At 41.4% G+C, this 18,786-nt stretch overlaps 1 protein-coding gene across 1 annotated transcript in view; it reads right to left on the bottom strand.

Annotated features, from left to right (window-relative positions):
* DOCK3 (dedicator of cytokinesis 3) overlaps positions 1 to 18,786 on the bottom strand; it is a 566,279-nt gene that overhangs the window by 325,581 nt on the left and 221,912 nt on the right. The window contains exon 13 of the mRNA XM_054976377.1: positions 17,275 to 17,422. Coding sequence (XP_054832352.1) covers positions 17,275 to 17,422 — 148 coding nt within the window. The remainder of the gene's footprint in view (positions 1 to 17,274; positions 17,423 to 18,786) is intronic.

The raw sequence follows: 18,786 nt of genomic DNA, 5'->3' as shown, positions 1-18,786 counted from the left end.
CTACTGGAGTTGAAATGTGGATAGTACCTTGCTGAACTGTTTATTTAGAGACGTGTTTCTCCCATTTCAGACTGCATTTGTTTGTACAACATATGCTAGCATACTAGCAGTACCATATTAATCAACATCATCATCATGTAAAAAACTACTCTGACATCTGAAATAAGTGCTTATGTAAAAATATCATCCCATACTAGAAAATAGTTTTGTGCTGGGTATATATAATATCACATTCTATGGATTACTCCCCTTCAGTTCTTTTATTTGCAAAATTAAAGCATAATATTATGTCTTAATATAGAAGCTTGGATCCTATACCATTCTTCTGTGTTTATTTCTTTCTGAGTGCTGTGGAGGTAGTCCTCAGGAATGTGCTGAGGAGCACATTTCTCTTGCACTAGGCACCTTGGGTTTCTTGAAAAACACCAGACTATTGCAAGAAGGAATGCACAGCACTGAAGGAAGCAAGTTCCACAGCAGAGGATTGCCTCCACACCTTTGAGAAAGAAGCATGCATGGGACAAAGGTATAAGTACAGGATCCAAACCAATGAAATGGGATTATATGATTGACAACAGCAATCAGTGAAGTCGTGCACCACTAGAAATAAAAGCCTACAATGGATCAGTGACTACACAACATGGATAGAACAAGTTGGAAATTTAAAAATTACTAGATCTCACTCACCCCTGCAAAGTGTATGCTGTTTCTTATTTAACATCTGGAATACTGTTTATTCACATAGGAATAGAGATGGAGCTAAGGTGGCAGAGGATGCAGCTTTCTTCCTGCCCAGTTGATCTGTGGGCAAAGGGGGGCAGCGGAGCCCACCTCAGCTGGGCAAGAGAAGGCAGGCAAACTGCCGCCTTTCCTCTACCCAGCTGATCCATGGGCAAGGGGGCACTCAGGAGCTTGCCTCTGCTCAGCAGAGAGAAGGCAGGCAAACCGCTTTATCCCTTCCCAGCTGATCCATGGGCAAGGAGGGACTGCAGAAGAGCCTGTTCACCACTCAGCTGGGCAGGGAGAAGGTGAGTGAACCCGCTTTCTCTCTGCCAAGCTGATCTGCGGGCAAGGGGAGCCGCTGCCTCACCAGGGCAGCCCAGCCAGCTGTGGTGCAGCCAGCCGCTGGGCAATCCAGCCCAGTGGTCCTCTGTGGTACAGGTGGGCTGGCTGGCGCCCACTGCTAAAGACTGTTGTATTAAACCACAATGGGCTCTAGTGCTAGTAATCTAATAAAGCTTAAAACATACAGTTGGTTGTTGTTGTTATTTCTAATCTGCTCTCCCTGGGAATGGGCTCAGAGTAGAATACAACATATATAAAATACATAAAGATATTACTTTAAAACCAGAATAAAACATCCTAAATATGTAACACAATTTCTAAAAGACAGTGGTACACATACTGCAGAACCCAAACAGCAATCCATGGGGCCTGATGGCCAACTATTAGATGTTGACAGAAGAGGGGGTAAACCTCCCCATGGCAGGAGGCCAGTTTCAAATATGAATCAAATGTACAATTTCATTACTACATAGTTTAAGGCCAAATCACCAAAGATGCAGCATTTGGAATTCCTCAGACAATATATCCAATCACCCAAATACCGTGGAATGCAACACGGCAGGTCAACCAGATCAATCAGCGAAGCGGGATGGGCCAAAAGAGCCCCCAACAGGAAGGGGCCTATGCCTCAACCATAACCATAAGCCTGGTGGAGCATCTCTGTCTTACAGGTCCGATGGAACTGTAGCAGGTCCTGCAGGGCCCAAGTCTCAATGGAGAGAGAGAGTTCCCTCTGGCTCTGGTCAAGGCCAAGTGAACTTCCTTGGGGCCAGGGATTGTGAGTAGATGTTTATCAGCTGAACAGAACACCCTCCAGGGAACATAAAGTGAGAGGTGGTCCACAAGTATATTGGTCTCAATCTGCTAAGGGCTTTAAATGTCAAAACCAGAACCTTGAACTCAACTGGGAGCCAATGCAGCTGGCGCAGGACAAGTTGGTTATATGTCCTGACTGGCGTCCCCGTAAGGATATATGACACTGCACATATGATACTTCTGGACCAGTTGCAACTTCCAGATCAGTCTCGAAGGCAGCCCTGCATAAAGCGAGTTACAGTAATCTAGCCTGGAGGTGACTGTTGTTTGGATCACTGCAGCTAGGTCATGGATTGAGAGATAAGGAACAAGATGCCTAATCTGATGGAGATAGAAAAATGCAGATCTGGCAACCACTGTCACCTGGGCCTCCACTGATAGGGAGGCATCCAGAACCATGTCCAGGCTGATCACCATCAGCAGAGGTGCCAGTGGTGCCCCATCAAGGGCTGGGAGCTGGATTCGCAAGCTAACCAACCCACATCACAAATGCAGGGCCTCCATCTTCATAGGATTTAGTTTCAGACAACTCCGCCTTAACTACCCAGTCACAGCCTCCAAAGCCCTGGTCAAAATATCTGGGCAGCATTGGCTGGCTGGCCAACAGGAAACTGTTCTAATCCTATAATATTAACAACTTCTTGCCGGCTCTCAGTTTTTCTAGCCATTGTTTTAGTAACTGTTACAGTTTACTGGCTACTTGAGCATAAGACTCCTCAGGTTTTTTCCATAAAATTCTAAACTCCTTCCTGCTATGTTCTAGGGTCACTCCAAAACATTGTTTGGTTTATTTTTTAAAAGCATAACAGAGTTGCACTTACTTTAACTGCTGTTCATTGACATCTTCTGTGCAGGTACACGAGACTGCGCGTGTGCAGGCCTGCTGATCGGTAGGTTTTCAAGTTTTAGTCCACTAGGGGGCACTCATCTCCCCGGTGCACATGAGTGGCTTTTTGCGCCTAATGGAACCGGTAGACGGCGCCCCCTCAGCTCCTCCTAGCTGCTGGCCCCACAGGTAAGTACTGAAGAACACTGCAGGGTAGGAGGGCGAGTATGTGTGCCTACACAGAAGACGTCAATGAACAACAGTTATGGTAAGTGCAACTCTGTTTTCATTGTCCGTCTTCTGTGCAGTCCCACATGGGAGACTCACAAGCTCCTTACCTTGGCAGTGGGTGTGCTTCTCACTGGAGCAATGATTGAAGTACAGCTTGTCGTACTGCTGACTCCCTTCTCTCCGTCACATCTAGCACATAATACTTAACAAAGGTCTCCGAAGACGACCAAGTGGCTGCACTGCAAATCTCTTGTAGTGGCACTCCTCTCATGAAGGCAGCTGAGGATGCCTGGGATCTGGTGGAATGTGCCTTCACCTCCAGTGCACATGTTAAATTGGTTATTGCATAAGTCTTAATTGTCAATTTATCCCACCGAAATATAGATTGTGCTGTGGCCATCTTTCCCTTCCCGGAGGCAGTATAACAAACATTTCTCTTTCCTAAAAGCTAACATGTGATGTAAATATAACAGTATGGCTCTATGTACATCTAATGAATGTAGGGCACTCTCCCAATTATCAGATGGTTCAGGAAAAAATACAGGAAGTATAATGTCCTGTGACAGGTGAAAATGGCTTGCTACCTTGGGTCAAAATTTATGGTCAGGCCTCAAAACTACCTTCCCTTGGTGGATCTTCAAGAATGGGGGATCAGACCTCAACACCACCAGTTCACCTATGTGTCTAGCAGAGGTAATAGCTACCAAAAATGCCACCTTACAAGAAAGAAACTTTAGCTCACAAGTAGCCAGAGTGGTTTTGTGAGTTCCACTAGTACTAATTGCAAGGACCACTGGGGAACTATTTCCTTCATAGGTGGCAAGACATTCTGCAATCTCTTTAAGAACAACTTAGCCATGCTATGGGAAAAAACTGTCTCACCATCAATCCTTGAATGGAAAGCAGAAATGGCAGCCAGATAAACTTTAACAGAAGAGTTTGACAGCCCTTCATCCTTAAGGGATAACAAAAATTCCAAAATATTTGACAGCTGACAAACAAACAGATTTAAACCCTGATCCTAGGCCCATGTACTGAAACATTCTCACTTAAATGCATTTGACTGTCTCGTATTTTCCCTCCTAGCATTAAGAACCACCTCTGTCACTCTCATGGACAGAGATCCTGACCCACTATGTGCCATGCCGTTAGTTTCAGTCTGTGTAGGTTGTGATACTATCCCCCCCATCTATTAACAGGTCTGGTTCCAAACTGAACCAATAGAGAGCCCCGTGAGAGAGTCATCACGTGCTGAAACCAAATCTGCCTGGGCCAATATGGAGTTACCAAGATCATATGAGGCATGTCCGACTGCTATCTTGCTGACAGTTCAGGCTATCAATGGGAGTGAAGGAAAGGCATAAAACATCCGATCCATCTACACTATTTGAAAGGCATCTCCTAGTGAGTTGGCTCCCACCCCACCTCCGGAACAATACTGCAAGTGTCATGTGTCAGCCTTGCCCTGATGTGCACCAGCCTCACTCTGCTACCCTGCCACTCGCCCCAGAGTCCTCTTCAGAAGATGAAGAGCTGGAGGAGCCAGCAGGGTCTACTCTGGAGCCAGTTGTAGCTTCAGAGGAAACCCAGGAAGAACAGCCAGGAACCTCTGAGGAGGCTGTTGTGAAGGAAGACTCCCACAGAGCTAAGGAGAAACCTGAACCAGCTGAGAGAAGGAAGAACAAGGCAAAAGCAGCTGTGTGGGAATGATGCAAGAGTGCTCATTTACAGGCACAGCACACAGCAAGGCTATCGGAGGAAGAGACAACACCTGCACCTAATTAGGAGAAGCATAAAAGGCAGATGCTGGGCAGCACCCAGCATGGAAGCAACTTTGCTCACCACTCTCTGCTGCCAGTAGTTCTGTACCTGCCCCTGCCCAGAACTGACTTATTGGACTCTGACCTTGACCAGTCTCCTAGACTCTCCCTCCTGCCTGCTCCCTTGTCTGATGGACTTATTGGATTCTGACCTCAGCCTGTCTCCTGGACTCTCTATCTCATCTGCCCCGTCTGACTGGTGCCTTGGCTCTGCCGTTTGGCTGAACTCCTGGACTTCCTGTACCTGCTCTACCGCTGAGCCGCCTGCTTGCCTGGCACCTGGAACAGGCGCTCTCACCTCAGACGCGACAGCAGGGCTTTCCAGTTCTCTGCTGTGGCAAACAATTCACCTCTGGACTTCCCCAGTTTCTGAATACCAGTTCTAAGTATCTCCATGAAATGGCCCATTCGTGGTTTTCTGAGTCGAGTCTGCTCAACCTGTACACAGTCACGATTGTGGTGCCTGGAATGTGTACAGCATGCAGGGTAACCTGTCTCTGAACTGTCTCTGAACTGTCTCTGAACTGCCCATTCTCAAATAACGATAGCTTCCTCGCACAGTCTTCTGGATGTAGTGCCACCCTGTTTATTTATATGAAACATTGCTGTGCTGTTGTCTGTTAGGATCTGCACTCTCTTTTGTTGAACCATATCTGTAAATGCAATAAGGGCATAACAAATAGCTCTGAGCTCTAACACATTAATGTGTAGCTTTCTTTCCTGACCCAACCACCTACCATGAGCATTAAGCATACCACAGTTGTCCCCTCAACCCAGACTGGACGCATTGGTAGATATCATTATCTCTACACTTGGGGAGCCAAAGTCAACCCCTTTCAAAAGATTATCATCATCTGTCCACCACTGTAGGGATTTTATTATGTGTTTAGGTATTGAGTATTTTTTCTCTGGTCTGCCATATTCAGAGCTGTGTACTGACCAGAACTACAGTTACAGCCTACACATATGTAGTCTTGCCAAGGGTACAACTGAGGTGGTAGAAACCAGGAGGCCCAGCAGTGTCTGAATAAAGAGTGCTGACTGAAATCTGCAGTGGTATATCTGATTAACTAGACCCTTGATACTGTATGCTCTCTCTTGTGGAAGGAGCCCTTTATTCACTGTACTGTGCAAAACAGCACCAATAAAGCAAGCTTTCCTTGAAGGAGGGAGGATGAATTTCTTTGTGTTTACTATTAGTCCTAATCGAGTACATGTACTGACAACCAGCTCTACATGTTGTTTTAATAGACCCTCTGAAGGCTGTTGTGGGTTTTCCGGACTGTATTGCCGTGGTCTTGGCATTGTAGTTCCTGACGTTTCGCCAGCAGCTGTGGCTGGCATCTTCAGAGGTGTAGCACCAAAAGACAGAGATCTCTCAGTGTCACAGTGTGGAAAAGATGTAGGTCATTTGTATCTACTCAGGAGGGGTGGGGTTGAGCTGAGTCATCCTGTAAGAGTTTCCCAGCGTGTGGAATGCTAATGGAGGGAGGCTTCACTGTATCCTGAGGAGGTTCTTTTGCATATGGATTGGTACTTGATGTGCTAATCTTCTCTGCAGGGCTATTGTCGGGGATAGAATGTTTTGCTAGCCTGGTGTTTTTCAGAACTGGAAACCATGCTCTGTTCATTCTTAAGGTTTCTTCTTTCCTGTTGAAGTTTTGCTTATGCTTGTGAATTTCAATGGCTTCCCTGTGCAGTCTGACAAAGTAGTTGGAAGTGTTGTCCAGTATTTTGGTGTCCTGGAATAAGATACTGTGCCCTGTTTGAGTTAGGCTATGTTCAGCCACTGCTGATTTTTCAGGTTGTCCAAGTCTGCAGTGTCTTTCATGTTCTTTTATTCTTGTCTGGATGCTACGCTTTGTGGTCCCGATGTAAACTTGTCCACAGCTGCAGGGTATACGGTATACTCCTGCAGAGGTGAGGGGGTCTCTACTGTCTTTTGCTGATCATAGCATCTGTTGTATTTTTCGGGTGGGTCTGAATACTGCTTGAAGGTTATGCTTTTTCATAAGCTTTCCCATCTGATCAGTAATTCCTTTGATATATGGCAAAAACACTTTTCCTGTAGGAGACTGTTTTTCCTTGGTTGTTTGATTCATCCTGGGTTTGATTGCTCTTCGGATTTCATTTCTGGAGTAGCCATTTGCCTGAAGTGCGTGGTTTAGATGATTAATTTCCTCATTGAGAAAGTGCGGCTCACATATCCGTCTTGCACGATCCACTAATGTTTTCATTATGCCTCTTTTCTGTCGGGGGTGGTGATTGGAGTTTTTGTGTAAGTACCGATCAGTGTGAGTTGGTTTCCTGTAGACCCTGTGACCTAACTGAAAGTTTGCTTTGCGGATGACCAAGGTATCCAGGAATGGGAGTTTTCCCTCGATTTCTTTCTCCATTGTGAATTGTATGTTCAGGTGGATGTTGTTGAGATGATTCAAAAACCCCATCAATTCTTCCTCCCCATGGCTCCGAATGATAAATGTATCATCCACAAACTGGAACCATACACTAGGTTTGTGGGGTGCTGATTCTAGAGCTGTTTTTTCAAAATGTTCCATGTACAAGTTTGCTATAACTGGGCTGAGTGGGCTCCCCATGGCCACCCCATCCATCTGTTCATAGAATTCGTTGTCCCATTGGAAAACACCAGACTAACAAAACATTCTATCCCCGACAATAGCCCTGCAGAGAAGATTAGCACATCAAGTACCAATCCATATGCAAAAGAACCTCCTCAGGATACAGTGAAGCCTCCCTCCATTAGCATTCCACACGCTGGGAAACTCTTACAGGATGACTCAGCTCAACCCCACCCCTCCTGAGTAGATACAAATGACCTACATCTTTTCCACACTGTGACACTGAGAGATCTCTGTCTTTTGGTGCTACACCTCTGAAGATGCCAGCCACAGCTGCTGGCGAAACGTCAGGAACTACAATGCCAAGACCACGGCAATACAGCCCGGAAAACCCACAACAGCCATCGTTCTCCGGCCGTGAAAGCCTTCGACAATACATAGACCCTCTGAAGATGCAGTGAGGAGCTAATCATTCAAGTAAGAGAAGATAGATCAACCTTGTTTTCTGAAGTGTGCTAACACCACAGCCAAACACTTGGTGAAAACATGAGGGGCTGTGGACAGGCCAAATGGTAAGACCTGGTACTGGAAAATCCTTCTGTTACATGCAAAACATAGAAATTTTCTATGGGATGGATGTATAACAATGTGAAAATAAGCATCTTTTAGGTCTAACACTGTAAACCATGTATTCCGTGGGAACAGCTGCAGTACCATATTCAGTGTCACCATTCTGAATGTTCTCGTCCTGATAAACTTATTTAGACCTCTAAGATCAAGAATAGGTCTAACATCTCCATCTTTCTTATCCACTAAAAACATGTTGGAATAAAAACTCCACTCAATTCAGTCAGGGGTACTTGCTGTATTGTACTCTTCTTTGCAACGCCGTTATTTCAGAGTGTAACTTATCAGAAAAGGAACAAGATGAAAAAGTGGGAAGACTCAGGGTTGGATAAAATTCAAACTCAATTTTATATCCAACTTTAACAATTTTCAGATCCCAACTATCAGTAGTAACATCAACCCAGGCCGAGAAAAAAGCAGCCAACCTATCACCAAACACAGCAGACTGCTCCACAACTAGTCAGAAAGGTTTCTGCTGTCCCTGGGACTCTTTACTCATGGAGCTCTGTTGCCCCCATCATGGGCAATTATTAGGCCTTCTCCTCTGATACTGGCCCTGTTGGGATTGAGGGTGTTTGTAATGGCATACTGAGGATATGGCTGGTGATGGTAAGATTGCCCCCTATATGGTTGTTGGGGTTGATACTGGTAACGCTGAGTGGGTTGCTTAGGTGGGATCAATCCATACGACCGAACCATCTGCCTATCCTTGCACTTCTGAGATAGGTATTCATCAGTATAGGAGGAAAAAAGGGTAGTCTCTTCAATCACGAATAACCCTAGCCAGCATTCTCTGATCCTCTGGCAGTTTATCTATGAAGGTAGATATCCTGTTCCATAAGAACACTTGGTAAGCTCCCATTATGGCCAAGTAGTTGGTAATCTTCACATTAAGGGCAGAAGAAGAATAAAGCTTTCTTCCCAGAGAGTCTAATTTCTTGCTCTTCTTGTCAGCCAGGATTGCATGAGTGCCCCGGCATTGTCTGGCCTGAATCTCCTCTGTCACCAAGGACAATGGAGGAGGGTGATTAAAGAGGAATGGGCAAACCCTCAGCCTTCTGTGATGTGGGATGCGTCAATGCAGGCTTTTCACAGATAGTGTTCAACAGCTCTACAAAGCCTGAAATGATAGGGAAGGCTACATTGGCTAGGTTGCCAAAATAGAGATGCTACATTATCTTGTCCTTTGGTTTAGGGTCCATAGCAGATACTTTGATATCTAAGGACTGTGTCATTCTTAACAGCTGCTCCGTGTAGTTTATAGTTCTCATTAGGAGGGATTTGTCCCATACCCAAGACCATCTCATCTGGGGACAGTTCCAAAGCGGGGCTGGCACCCAGCTCACAGTCTGGTTCCGACAGTTGGTATGACATCATGGAGCCCGTCATATTAGAAGGTGTTCTGGAAACTCTCTGGTGGGTTCGAAGGCATCGAATCTGGAATGTATACTGTACGGATCACCAAGGTCCAGACCATACCTAGAAGAAGGGTAGGACCAGGTCTGGTGTGCCGGGGGATAGTAGCCAAAACTATTTTTGTTGTCCGATCTCCACGACCGATCTGGATCAGTTCCTTTTGGCAGCTCACCTTCCTCAGCAGAAGAATGGTAAGACGGAGAATAGGAGTGAAATTTTTTTAAAAATAGATTTTATTGGATGAGGTGATATAAAATAGTTGGTTAATACATACAGCTTATCCAAACTAAACCTTTATAAATATATAACCTCACCCCTTCCCCTCCCCCTATTCTCTATTGACTTCCAACAACACTCGAACCCCCCGTTTATTCATAAAGATTATTATTTCACTATATTACAATTATATTATGTTAACCATGGTACAGATCTTAATATATATTCCCTTCGTTAAAATCTTACTTCATGAAGTTTAAAATCCCTCCAAAGACCACAATTGTCCTTTTACATCGCATTTCTTTTCCAAATATTTCTTAAACTTCTTCCAGTCTTCCAGAAACGTTTCTGGATCTTGCTCTTTCAGATTTCTTGTTAGTTTGTACATTTCGGCCATGTACAACAGCTTCCTTGTCCATTCTTCAATATTCGGTACTTCTTCTTTTTTCCAATATTGAGCATATAGAATTCTTGCTGCTGCTATCATATAATACAACAATATCTTATCATTTCTATTGACCTCTTCTAAATGTAAAGATAGTAATAACATTTCTGGATTTTTAGCAACATTATATTGTAATATCAAAGACATTTCAGCACATATTCTAGACCAGAAGTCTCTAGCCTTTTGGCAAGTCCACCACATATGAAATAGAGAACCTTCATGCTCCTTACATTTCCAACATTTATTCGATAACTGTTTGTTAGCTATGGCTAATTTTTTCGGTGTTAAGTACCATCTATACAGCATTTTGTAACCGTTCTCTTTAATTCTGGTACAAGTTGATATTTTTAAGGTATTTTTCCATAATTGTTCCCATGCTTCCATCACTATTTCCTTATTACAATTTATGGCCCACTTTACCATTTGCACCTTGACTGTTTCATCTTCTGTAAACCACTTCAATAACAACTTATACATTTTAGATATTGCTTTACTATTATCCCCCAATAATAGTTCCTCTAGTTCTGAATTTTTAATTCTAAAATCATTCTTTCTATGTTCTGAATCAAATAAATCTTTAATTTGTCTATATTGTAACCAACCATATTTAAATGGCAACTCCTTGTTTCGCTTGAGTTTCAACCCATCATTTTCTAATACTGTTAATTCTTTGCGGGTAAGCCATTCCTTTTCCTGATATTCCATATTTGGGTTGATTACTTCAGCTGGAACAATCCAAAGTGGTTTCTTTAGCTCTATAAATTTCTTGTACTTGAACCAGGTTAACAGTAGGTTTCTTCTAAGGTAGTGGTGCTGAAACATTGCATCCATATTATACTTTCCATACCACATATATGCGTGTCATCCAAATAATTTATTATATCCTTCCAACATTAATAGCTTATGATTGGTCAAAGACACCCATTCTTTTAGCCACACCAAATATATCGCTTCATGGTAAAGTCTTAAATCAGGTAACTGCATTCCTCCTCTTTCCTTAGCGTCACAAAGAACTTTCATCTTGACTCTTGGTTTCTTGCCTGCCCAGACAAATTCTGATATCTTCCTCTGCCATTTTTCAAATTGTTTCTTATCTTTCACAATTGGAATTGTTTGCATTAAAAACATCACTCTGGGCAGTACATTCATTTTAATTGCGGCAATTCGGCCTAACCACGACAAATTTAATTTATTCCATTTTATCATGTCTCTTTCAATTTGAGCCCGGAGCTTTTCGTAGTTATTCTTAAACAAGTCTATATTCTTAGCTGTCAGCTCTATCCCCAAATATTTAGTTCTGTGTACCACTTCACAGTTTGTTAACTCACTTAATTCTTGTTGTTTCTTCTTAATCATATTTTTGGTTATTATTTTTGACTTCTTTTTGTTTATGTAGAAACCCGCCAAATCTCCAAACTCCTTTATTTTGTCCAGCAGTCTTGGCAGGGTTTGTAGAGGGTCTTCCACTATAAACATCACATCGTCTGCAAATGCTCTCAATTTGTAGGAGGATCCTTTTATTTTTATTCCTTTTATACTATCATCTTCTCTAATCCTCCTCAATAATACTTCTAAGACCATCACAAACAAAAGCGGCGATAGTGGACATCCTTGTCTGGTTCCTTTCCTTATTTCCAACTTCTCTGTCAGGTCATCATTAACACATATTGTTGCCCTTTGTAAGTTATAAATTGTTTTCACTGCTTGTATAAATTCATTACCTAGATCCATCTTCTCCATAGTTGCGAACATAAAATCCCAGTTCAAATTGTCAAAGGCCTTCTCTGCATCTGCAAAGAATAGGCCAACTTCCTTATCAGGTCGCTTGTCATAATATTCTATAGCATTTATCGCTACTCTCAAATTGTCTTTTAACTGCCTGTTTGGTAAGAATCCGGCCTGGTCTTCATCTATAAAGTCCATTAACCATATTTTGAGCCTATCTGCCAGTATTCTTGCCATTATTTTATAGTCATTGTTTATAAGCGATATGGGTCTATAATTTTTCAACTCTGTCAAATCTTGACTTTCTTTGGGATCAGTGCAATACTAGCTTCATTCCATGTTATCTGGGAGACCCTTTCCTTGAAGCATATCGTTTATTACATTTTTTAAAGTCGGTACTAGGTCCTCCTTCATTACTTTATAAAATTTAGCTGTGATCCCATCAGGTCCTGGTGCTTTCCCAATCTTAGCCGCTTCGATTGCCTGTATGATTTCTTCTTCTGTTATTGGAGCATTCCGTCTCTGTTTCATCTCTTCTGGTACTTTTGGTAGGTGGGCATTCTTTAAATACCCATCTATCTCTTGTACATTCACTGATTTCTTTTGAAATAATTTAGCATAGTATTTAAAGAACGCACGCTTAATTAATTGATGATCTTTCAATTCCTTACCTTCCTCCATTATTGTATTAACGATTTTCATTTCCTTCCTTTTTTTCAGTTGCCAGGCTAAATACTTTCCTGGTTTATTTGCTCCTTCAAATGACTTCTGCTTTAATGTCTTTAACTTCCATTCTAGCTCTTTATTACTAATGGCTGTTATTTGATCCTGCAATATTTTGATTTCCTGTATAATCGACTTTTTTCCTGGTCTTTTCTTCAATTGTTGTTCTTTTAAATAATTTTTTTCTTGTATTTCTTGCCATTTCTCCTGCTTTCTTTTCTTATCCTTACTATTAAGTAAGGTTAAATTTCCTCTCATTACAACCTTATAGGTATCCCATACCATCTGTGTTGAGACTTCATTGTTATTATTTGTTACAAAAAATTGCTTAGTTTCTTCTTTCAAATACTTCAAATTTTCCTGATTTTGTAATAAATCCTCATTTATTCTCCATCTAAATTTTCTTCGACCCATTGTCCATTTCCATAACATTGGATTGTGGTCTGCGCTCACCTTCAGTAAGATTTCCACTTTTTTTGTCAATAGAGTCAAATCTTTTGTTGCCCAAATCATGTCAATACGTGAAAATGATAAGTGCCTTGCGGAGTAGTATGCAAATTCAGTACTTTTTGGATTTTCTTTTCTCCATACGTCTTCCAAATGTTCTTGTTGAACTAATTCAAAAAAAGTTTTCGGTAGCTTCCCTGATTTTTTAATGGTTGTTTTTGATTTTTTGTCTAATTGCAAGTCCACCACACCATTAAAATCTCCAACCAATATCATCTGATCAAATACATCCTGACCGAATTTGTTCAATAAATCTTTGAAAAATTGGTCTTTTGCTCCATTTGGCGCATAGAGAGCTATTACCAATATTTTTTTCGCATTTATATTTATTTCCACGGCCACATATCTTCCATCTTGATCCTGAAAAATTAATTTGGATTCTACAGCCTCATTTACATAAATCACTACTCCTTTCTTCTTTTGTTTAGACGCTGATAAATATTCTTTCCCCAATTGTTTGTTTTTTAAATATTTTATGTCTTTATCTTTAATGTGTGTCTCTTGTAGACATACTATATTATACGTATATATACGTATATATATACGTATATACTATATATACGCTAGATGGTGCATACGTCCGTTAGCACCATCTGATTCATTTGCTGCCGGAGAGGGTATACGGAGCTTGCACTACACTTGGGTCCAGTCCGAAATGTTCATGCCCAGGATGAAGTGAGTTGTTTACTCACGAAACGGGTTAATTGAGATCTGCCTGCACATTCCCGTCGGCGTTTTTGAATTAATTTAATTTTTGGACTGTGAAAGGATATACGAGCTCATTGCCACTCTCCACCTCCGGCTCCTTATTGCGATAGACACTTTGCACTTTAACGTATAGGATAATTTCTACGGACTATGAAAGACTTCTTGTAATGATTGTACTGTGTGTTTGTGTATTTTTGTATTGTAAAATTGTATTGTAAAATTATCATAATTGAATCATTGCACTTTTGCACTACTGCACTTTTTCACATGATATATGAAAATATATTTCTGATAAGTGATTCCCTGGCTTGTTTTCTGCAACTATAATTGTTAGTCTGGGGTTGCCCGTAGTTTTGTCTAATAGTGCAGCTACATCGGCTTGAATAACATCTCTCATCTCTTTAAAATCCTTTGCCAGCATTTCTTACATGTTCTGTAACAACTCTCTGTGATTCTCTGCCACCTTTTTTTTCAGCCCTTCGATTGCAGCATCCACCGAGATTTGCCATTCCTTATCTGCTCCTTTTCCCCCAGCCATCGTGGGGCTCGGTTTTGAGCCTCCCCACGTGTCTGCTCTTTTCCAGTAGTATACTTGTTTTGCTTCCTTTTTCCATCAATCCTCTTCCCTTTCGCTTTACTGTCCTTGCTAGGAATCCAATTGTGTGCTCTGCTGCTAACTTCCCGTCTTGCGATGTTTGAGAATAGGAGTGAAATGATGGTGTCCTGGGTCGGTCTGATACCAGTTCAGACTCCTTGGGATTCGAGGATGGTTCCAAATGTTTGGTTTTTATTTTTGCCTTCTTACAGGGCGGTTCACGGAACTCAGACAAGGCTGCTTTCGGCTCAGTGATTGTCGTGTCTGAAGCCTTCAGTTCCGTCCTCTCTTTCGATCCCGAGCCTTTTGGTCTCACACTCCTCAGGTTCAACACTGACTAATCCAAAGTATGCTCCCCATGTGGTTCTGAGTGCTTCTTCTTCTTGGAAGAATGGACAATTGCTGGCTCCGCCCTGTGAGGCACAACAGCCAGTTCTGATCTCGGGGGTGCAACAACCAGTTCCAACCTTGGAGATGACTTCTAAGGCGCATGTTTAGTCTGAGGTATGTCTGTCAAGATCTGGGTTCTGAGAGCATGATGGTGTCGGATCCAAGTCAGATAGGAGGTCGAAGTTGTGGAATGGCTCAAGGACCATCGGATCTGAGCTGGGGACTTAGGTTCTGGGCACAAAGAGCTAACGGTCGCACAATTCCCTGTAGAAGAGGTGGAAAGGAAGGGTGGTTTGGGCCCCTCAGTGGCTTTCATAGCCCCTTCCCACGAAAGAGCTTTGAGTCTAGCTGCTCTCTCTGCTCTAGCCTTGGGGGTGAACTTATGGCAGTGCTCACAGGCCTGCATGTTGTGGCCTTCTCCCAGTCATTTTGGTTGCGCAAATGGTGCACCTCTTAAATAAGGCTTTATCACCCATTTTTGCACTCTCAATAATAATTCGTTTCTCTTCTTCTCTTTTCCTAGGATGCATGCGGATGAGCAGAACCTTCTCAGTGGCAAAAAGGAACTGAGTGGAGGGGGCATCGTCTCCAGGTACCGTTAGGTGCAAAAAGCCGTGCATGTGCACCGGGGAGACGAGTGCCCCCTAGCAGTCTAAAGCTTGAAAACCTACCAATCAGCAGGCCTGCCCACATGGGACTGCACAGAAGACGGACAATGAACATAATCATTTACCTTATCACCCCTATTTCACTGTATACTTCACTCAGACCACCAGAGATTTGAGATCTTATATAGGTCATTCTCTGTTCATCTGGGATATTGAAATCTTTGCAGGCTCTTTCAAAACTTACAAAACAAGCCTTTAAATTATCCTCCTTTTGAAATAAAGGAATTATTTTCATATCTACCCTCAGGTAGTTGTCTTCTTGACCCTTAGGGGCTGGATTAACTGCCCCCCATTCAGTTTCTCTCAATTTAAGCTTTTGCATTTGTATTGCTGTCTCTTTCTCAAGTCTGATCTTTTCCAGTTCTAGATTTTGTTGCCTTTTACATTCCTCCATTTATTGTTGCCTTCGTTCATCCATTTCTAATTTGACTAATTCAAGTTTTCTCTCCTTTTGTCTCTTTTCTTTCTTCTTTTTAAGCTCCCTATATATACGCTGCCACCATTTAAACTAGGCCCATTTAACATGACCAGAGCATTTGTGTGTATGTGGTATTTTTCCCTCAGCCAACAATTTCAAGTCAGCCCCCCAGGAAGTTTCCCCATAGGGAATAATGGCCAATATATTTGGGATTATCTAATAAAACCAAATCCAATTAGAGAATCTGGCTTGGATATCAAGAATACCAATTTATGGTATTCCTGATATCCATATCTGAATTAAAACATTTTTTCTTCACACCCCCTCGTAGTAATGGAGGATTTTTATATTGTAATAGTGTTTATTTTTTAAAAAACCCTTGTTTTCCTTTTAAAAATAACATGATCTAAAATGAAATATGAATTAAATGCAAAGAAATAAGATAAAGCTCAGTAGAAAAAACTCATAAATCATGATTACTTATGTAACCCCATCCATATACCTTTCTGATTTGGTGTTACACTGCTGCCTTCTTCTCTTTCTGATTGCATGCTACTTCCTTGTCTGATCACTATTCTTGATTGTTTTTGCAGTAATTTCCAATTTATAGACTGCTCATTTTGGGCAGGCCTACTTATGGTTTATTCCTACCTATATCATGCAGCACAGGAAAATCTCAGTCCCGCAAAACATCTCCTGAAGTCTTAGGTACTGAGCACTCTCCTGTGACTAAATGGATTATAGAATAGCCACAGCAGCATAGAGGAAGGTGGTTTTTCTCACCTGCTGCTTCACTCACATCTACACCACTGCAGTTAGAGTCAAGAGTAGATGCAGCTTTCTCTATGCCCACTGCTACTTTCCTTTGCCATGCACTGCTGCCTTCTCTCTCAGGGAACCCACCCTAGGTTGGGGAACAGTACTTTTATTCAATTTTCAAAATATCAAAAGCCAAGCTTGGCAGCACTGTCTGTGCCATCATTAATGAAAAGGAAGCCTATAAATTCTAACTAGAGTAAGCTTATAAATAGCTTGGCTCACATACAGTCAGCAGGAAATCACAGCTCTAAAAGTGATTACAAATGGGGCTCTCAAGCTGCTTTAAAGCTACTGTAAAAAGTCGGTGACAGCTGTTTTCTCTACCCTGCACTTTGCTTTCCTATGGAACAAATGTCAAGTCATAATGTTTATTTAAAGAACTGTGCATTATCTCTGCCAAACCAAAGCAAAGAGATTAGAAAGTAGGAAAATTAGTATAAGGGATCCATATGCACAGACCTGTAAGACATTCATTTACTTACTTGGAAGAAATAAAAGGAAAGCAGTGAGCATAACCTGTCAAATATATGAAGAAATTTGAACCATATAAATGACTTTCATTTTACACAGCTCATCTTAAGCTGAGACCATGGTACCCATATTTTATATAACATTCAGATAGGTGACCTAACACAAACAGTTCATGTGGGCTTTTTTAACTGGCATAATAAGTAACTTACGTGTAAACTTTGAGAACGAAATCCTTTTCTTCTTTTAATTCAGAGATTGATGGAATTACATCCATAATGCTTAATACTGCACAACCATAGGGGCGTCGATAATGCAGATGAGAAGGACCCTTTCTTGAATCAGCTAATAACATGCGCCCTAAAACAAACAGTTATTAGAATTACAGTTTAGGTTCTAGTTTCTTAAACATCTGACAGATATTAATAAATTTGCCATGAAACAAATGTAAAAATTAACCTTCCTCTGCTAATACATAAGAGGCCCAAACAACATATTTATTTATTATTTATGTGGCATAAAACTGACACATTTATTATGGCAGAAGCTTTTGTGAGCCAGAGCCTACTTTGGCGGATGTATGACAAAGTAGGCTCTGGCTTTAAAAGGCCTATGCCACAATAAATTTCAGGTGCCACAAACTTTGGCGGCATTAAAAGCTTTGTCTGCTCAATTGTCATAAAACATGGCTTTGTTTCTCTGGCACCAATACTACAGCAAAAGCAATTTTTAGTATCATGGAATCAGGCAGCTTATGCTTTCTCTGTTAAAGATCAGTTCTCTATACCTTTAATCCTTTATCATAGAAAAGGTACAATTATAAATACTGTGTCATCACTTGAGAATTTTCTCTGAGAGGTGCAGTTACATCAAATTTAGTGTCTTGGTGGGAACTTTTGATCATTTTCCTCTGGCCATTTAGCAGGAATGAGATTTGTGATCCATAAAATCTTTCTGAAAATCCTAAAATAACAGAAAATATGAACCATGCAATTATTTTTTTCTATTAAAATAATACTTTCTTCAGAAGAGATGACAGCTGGCTTCACAAATTAATTTTTTACTGATTGTCCGTGGAGAATACATGAATAATTGTAACTGGTGTTCTTAACGCTATGACCCACTTGCAGAAATTGATAGGATTGAGCCTACAGGTCCGAATATTAGTACATTTCCTTTGCCACAAGAAAACAGATGAACCGTTATTATACAAGATTTTCAAAGTAGGAAGCAAGCCTCAATGAAAGCAACAACTGTTACTAAAAGGGACACATCGTGAGTCCAGATTACATGTTCCTTCAGTTAGGTCACCATAGATGGTCAGTATCTATTTACAGTTTCTGAATCTATTAAAAATACTTATTGCCTCCACTCAAAATTCCATGCAAAGAGATTATGCAGGGTCACCTTAAGACTAACAGTGCAATCCTATGCAGAGTTACTCCAATCAAAGCCCATTCATTTCAATGGGGTTAGACTGGAGTAATTCTACATAGGATTGCACCATAAAAGTATGATTCATTATACTGCCTTTCTTTGATGACAATGTTCACCTCCCCCCTACTCCTTCATCAACAAGATCATTGTATTGAAAACAAATACAACAAGTATTAATAAGAAACACACAGTCATTACTTTCCCACGCCTAATGCAAATAAATATAATTTAGGTCTCTTATACAAACTAGATGCCTTCCAATCTCAAAAGATCCAGAACTATATCAT

The sequence above is a fragment of the Eublepharis macularius genome, chromosome 4, assembly GCF_028583425.1.
Source record: "Eublepharis macularius isolate TG4126 chromosome 4, MPM_Emac_v1.0, whole genome shotgun sequence".
Taxonomy (NCBI): Eukaryota; Metazoa; Chordata; class Lepidosauria; order Squamata; family Eublepharidae; genus Eublepharis; species Eublepharis macularius.
The sequence above is the reverse complement of the archived record's forward strand: the minus strand, read 5'-3'. Positions and strand labels throughout refer to the sequence as shown.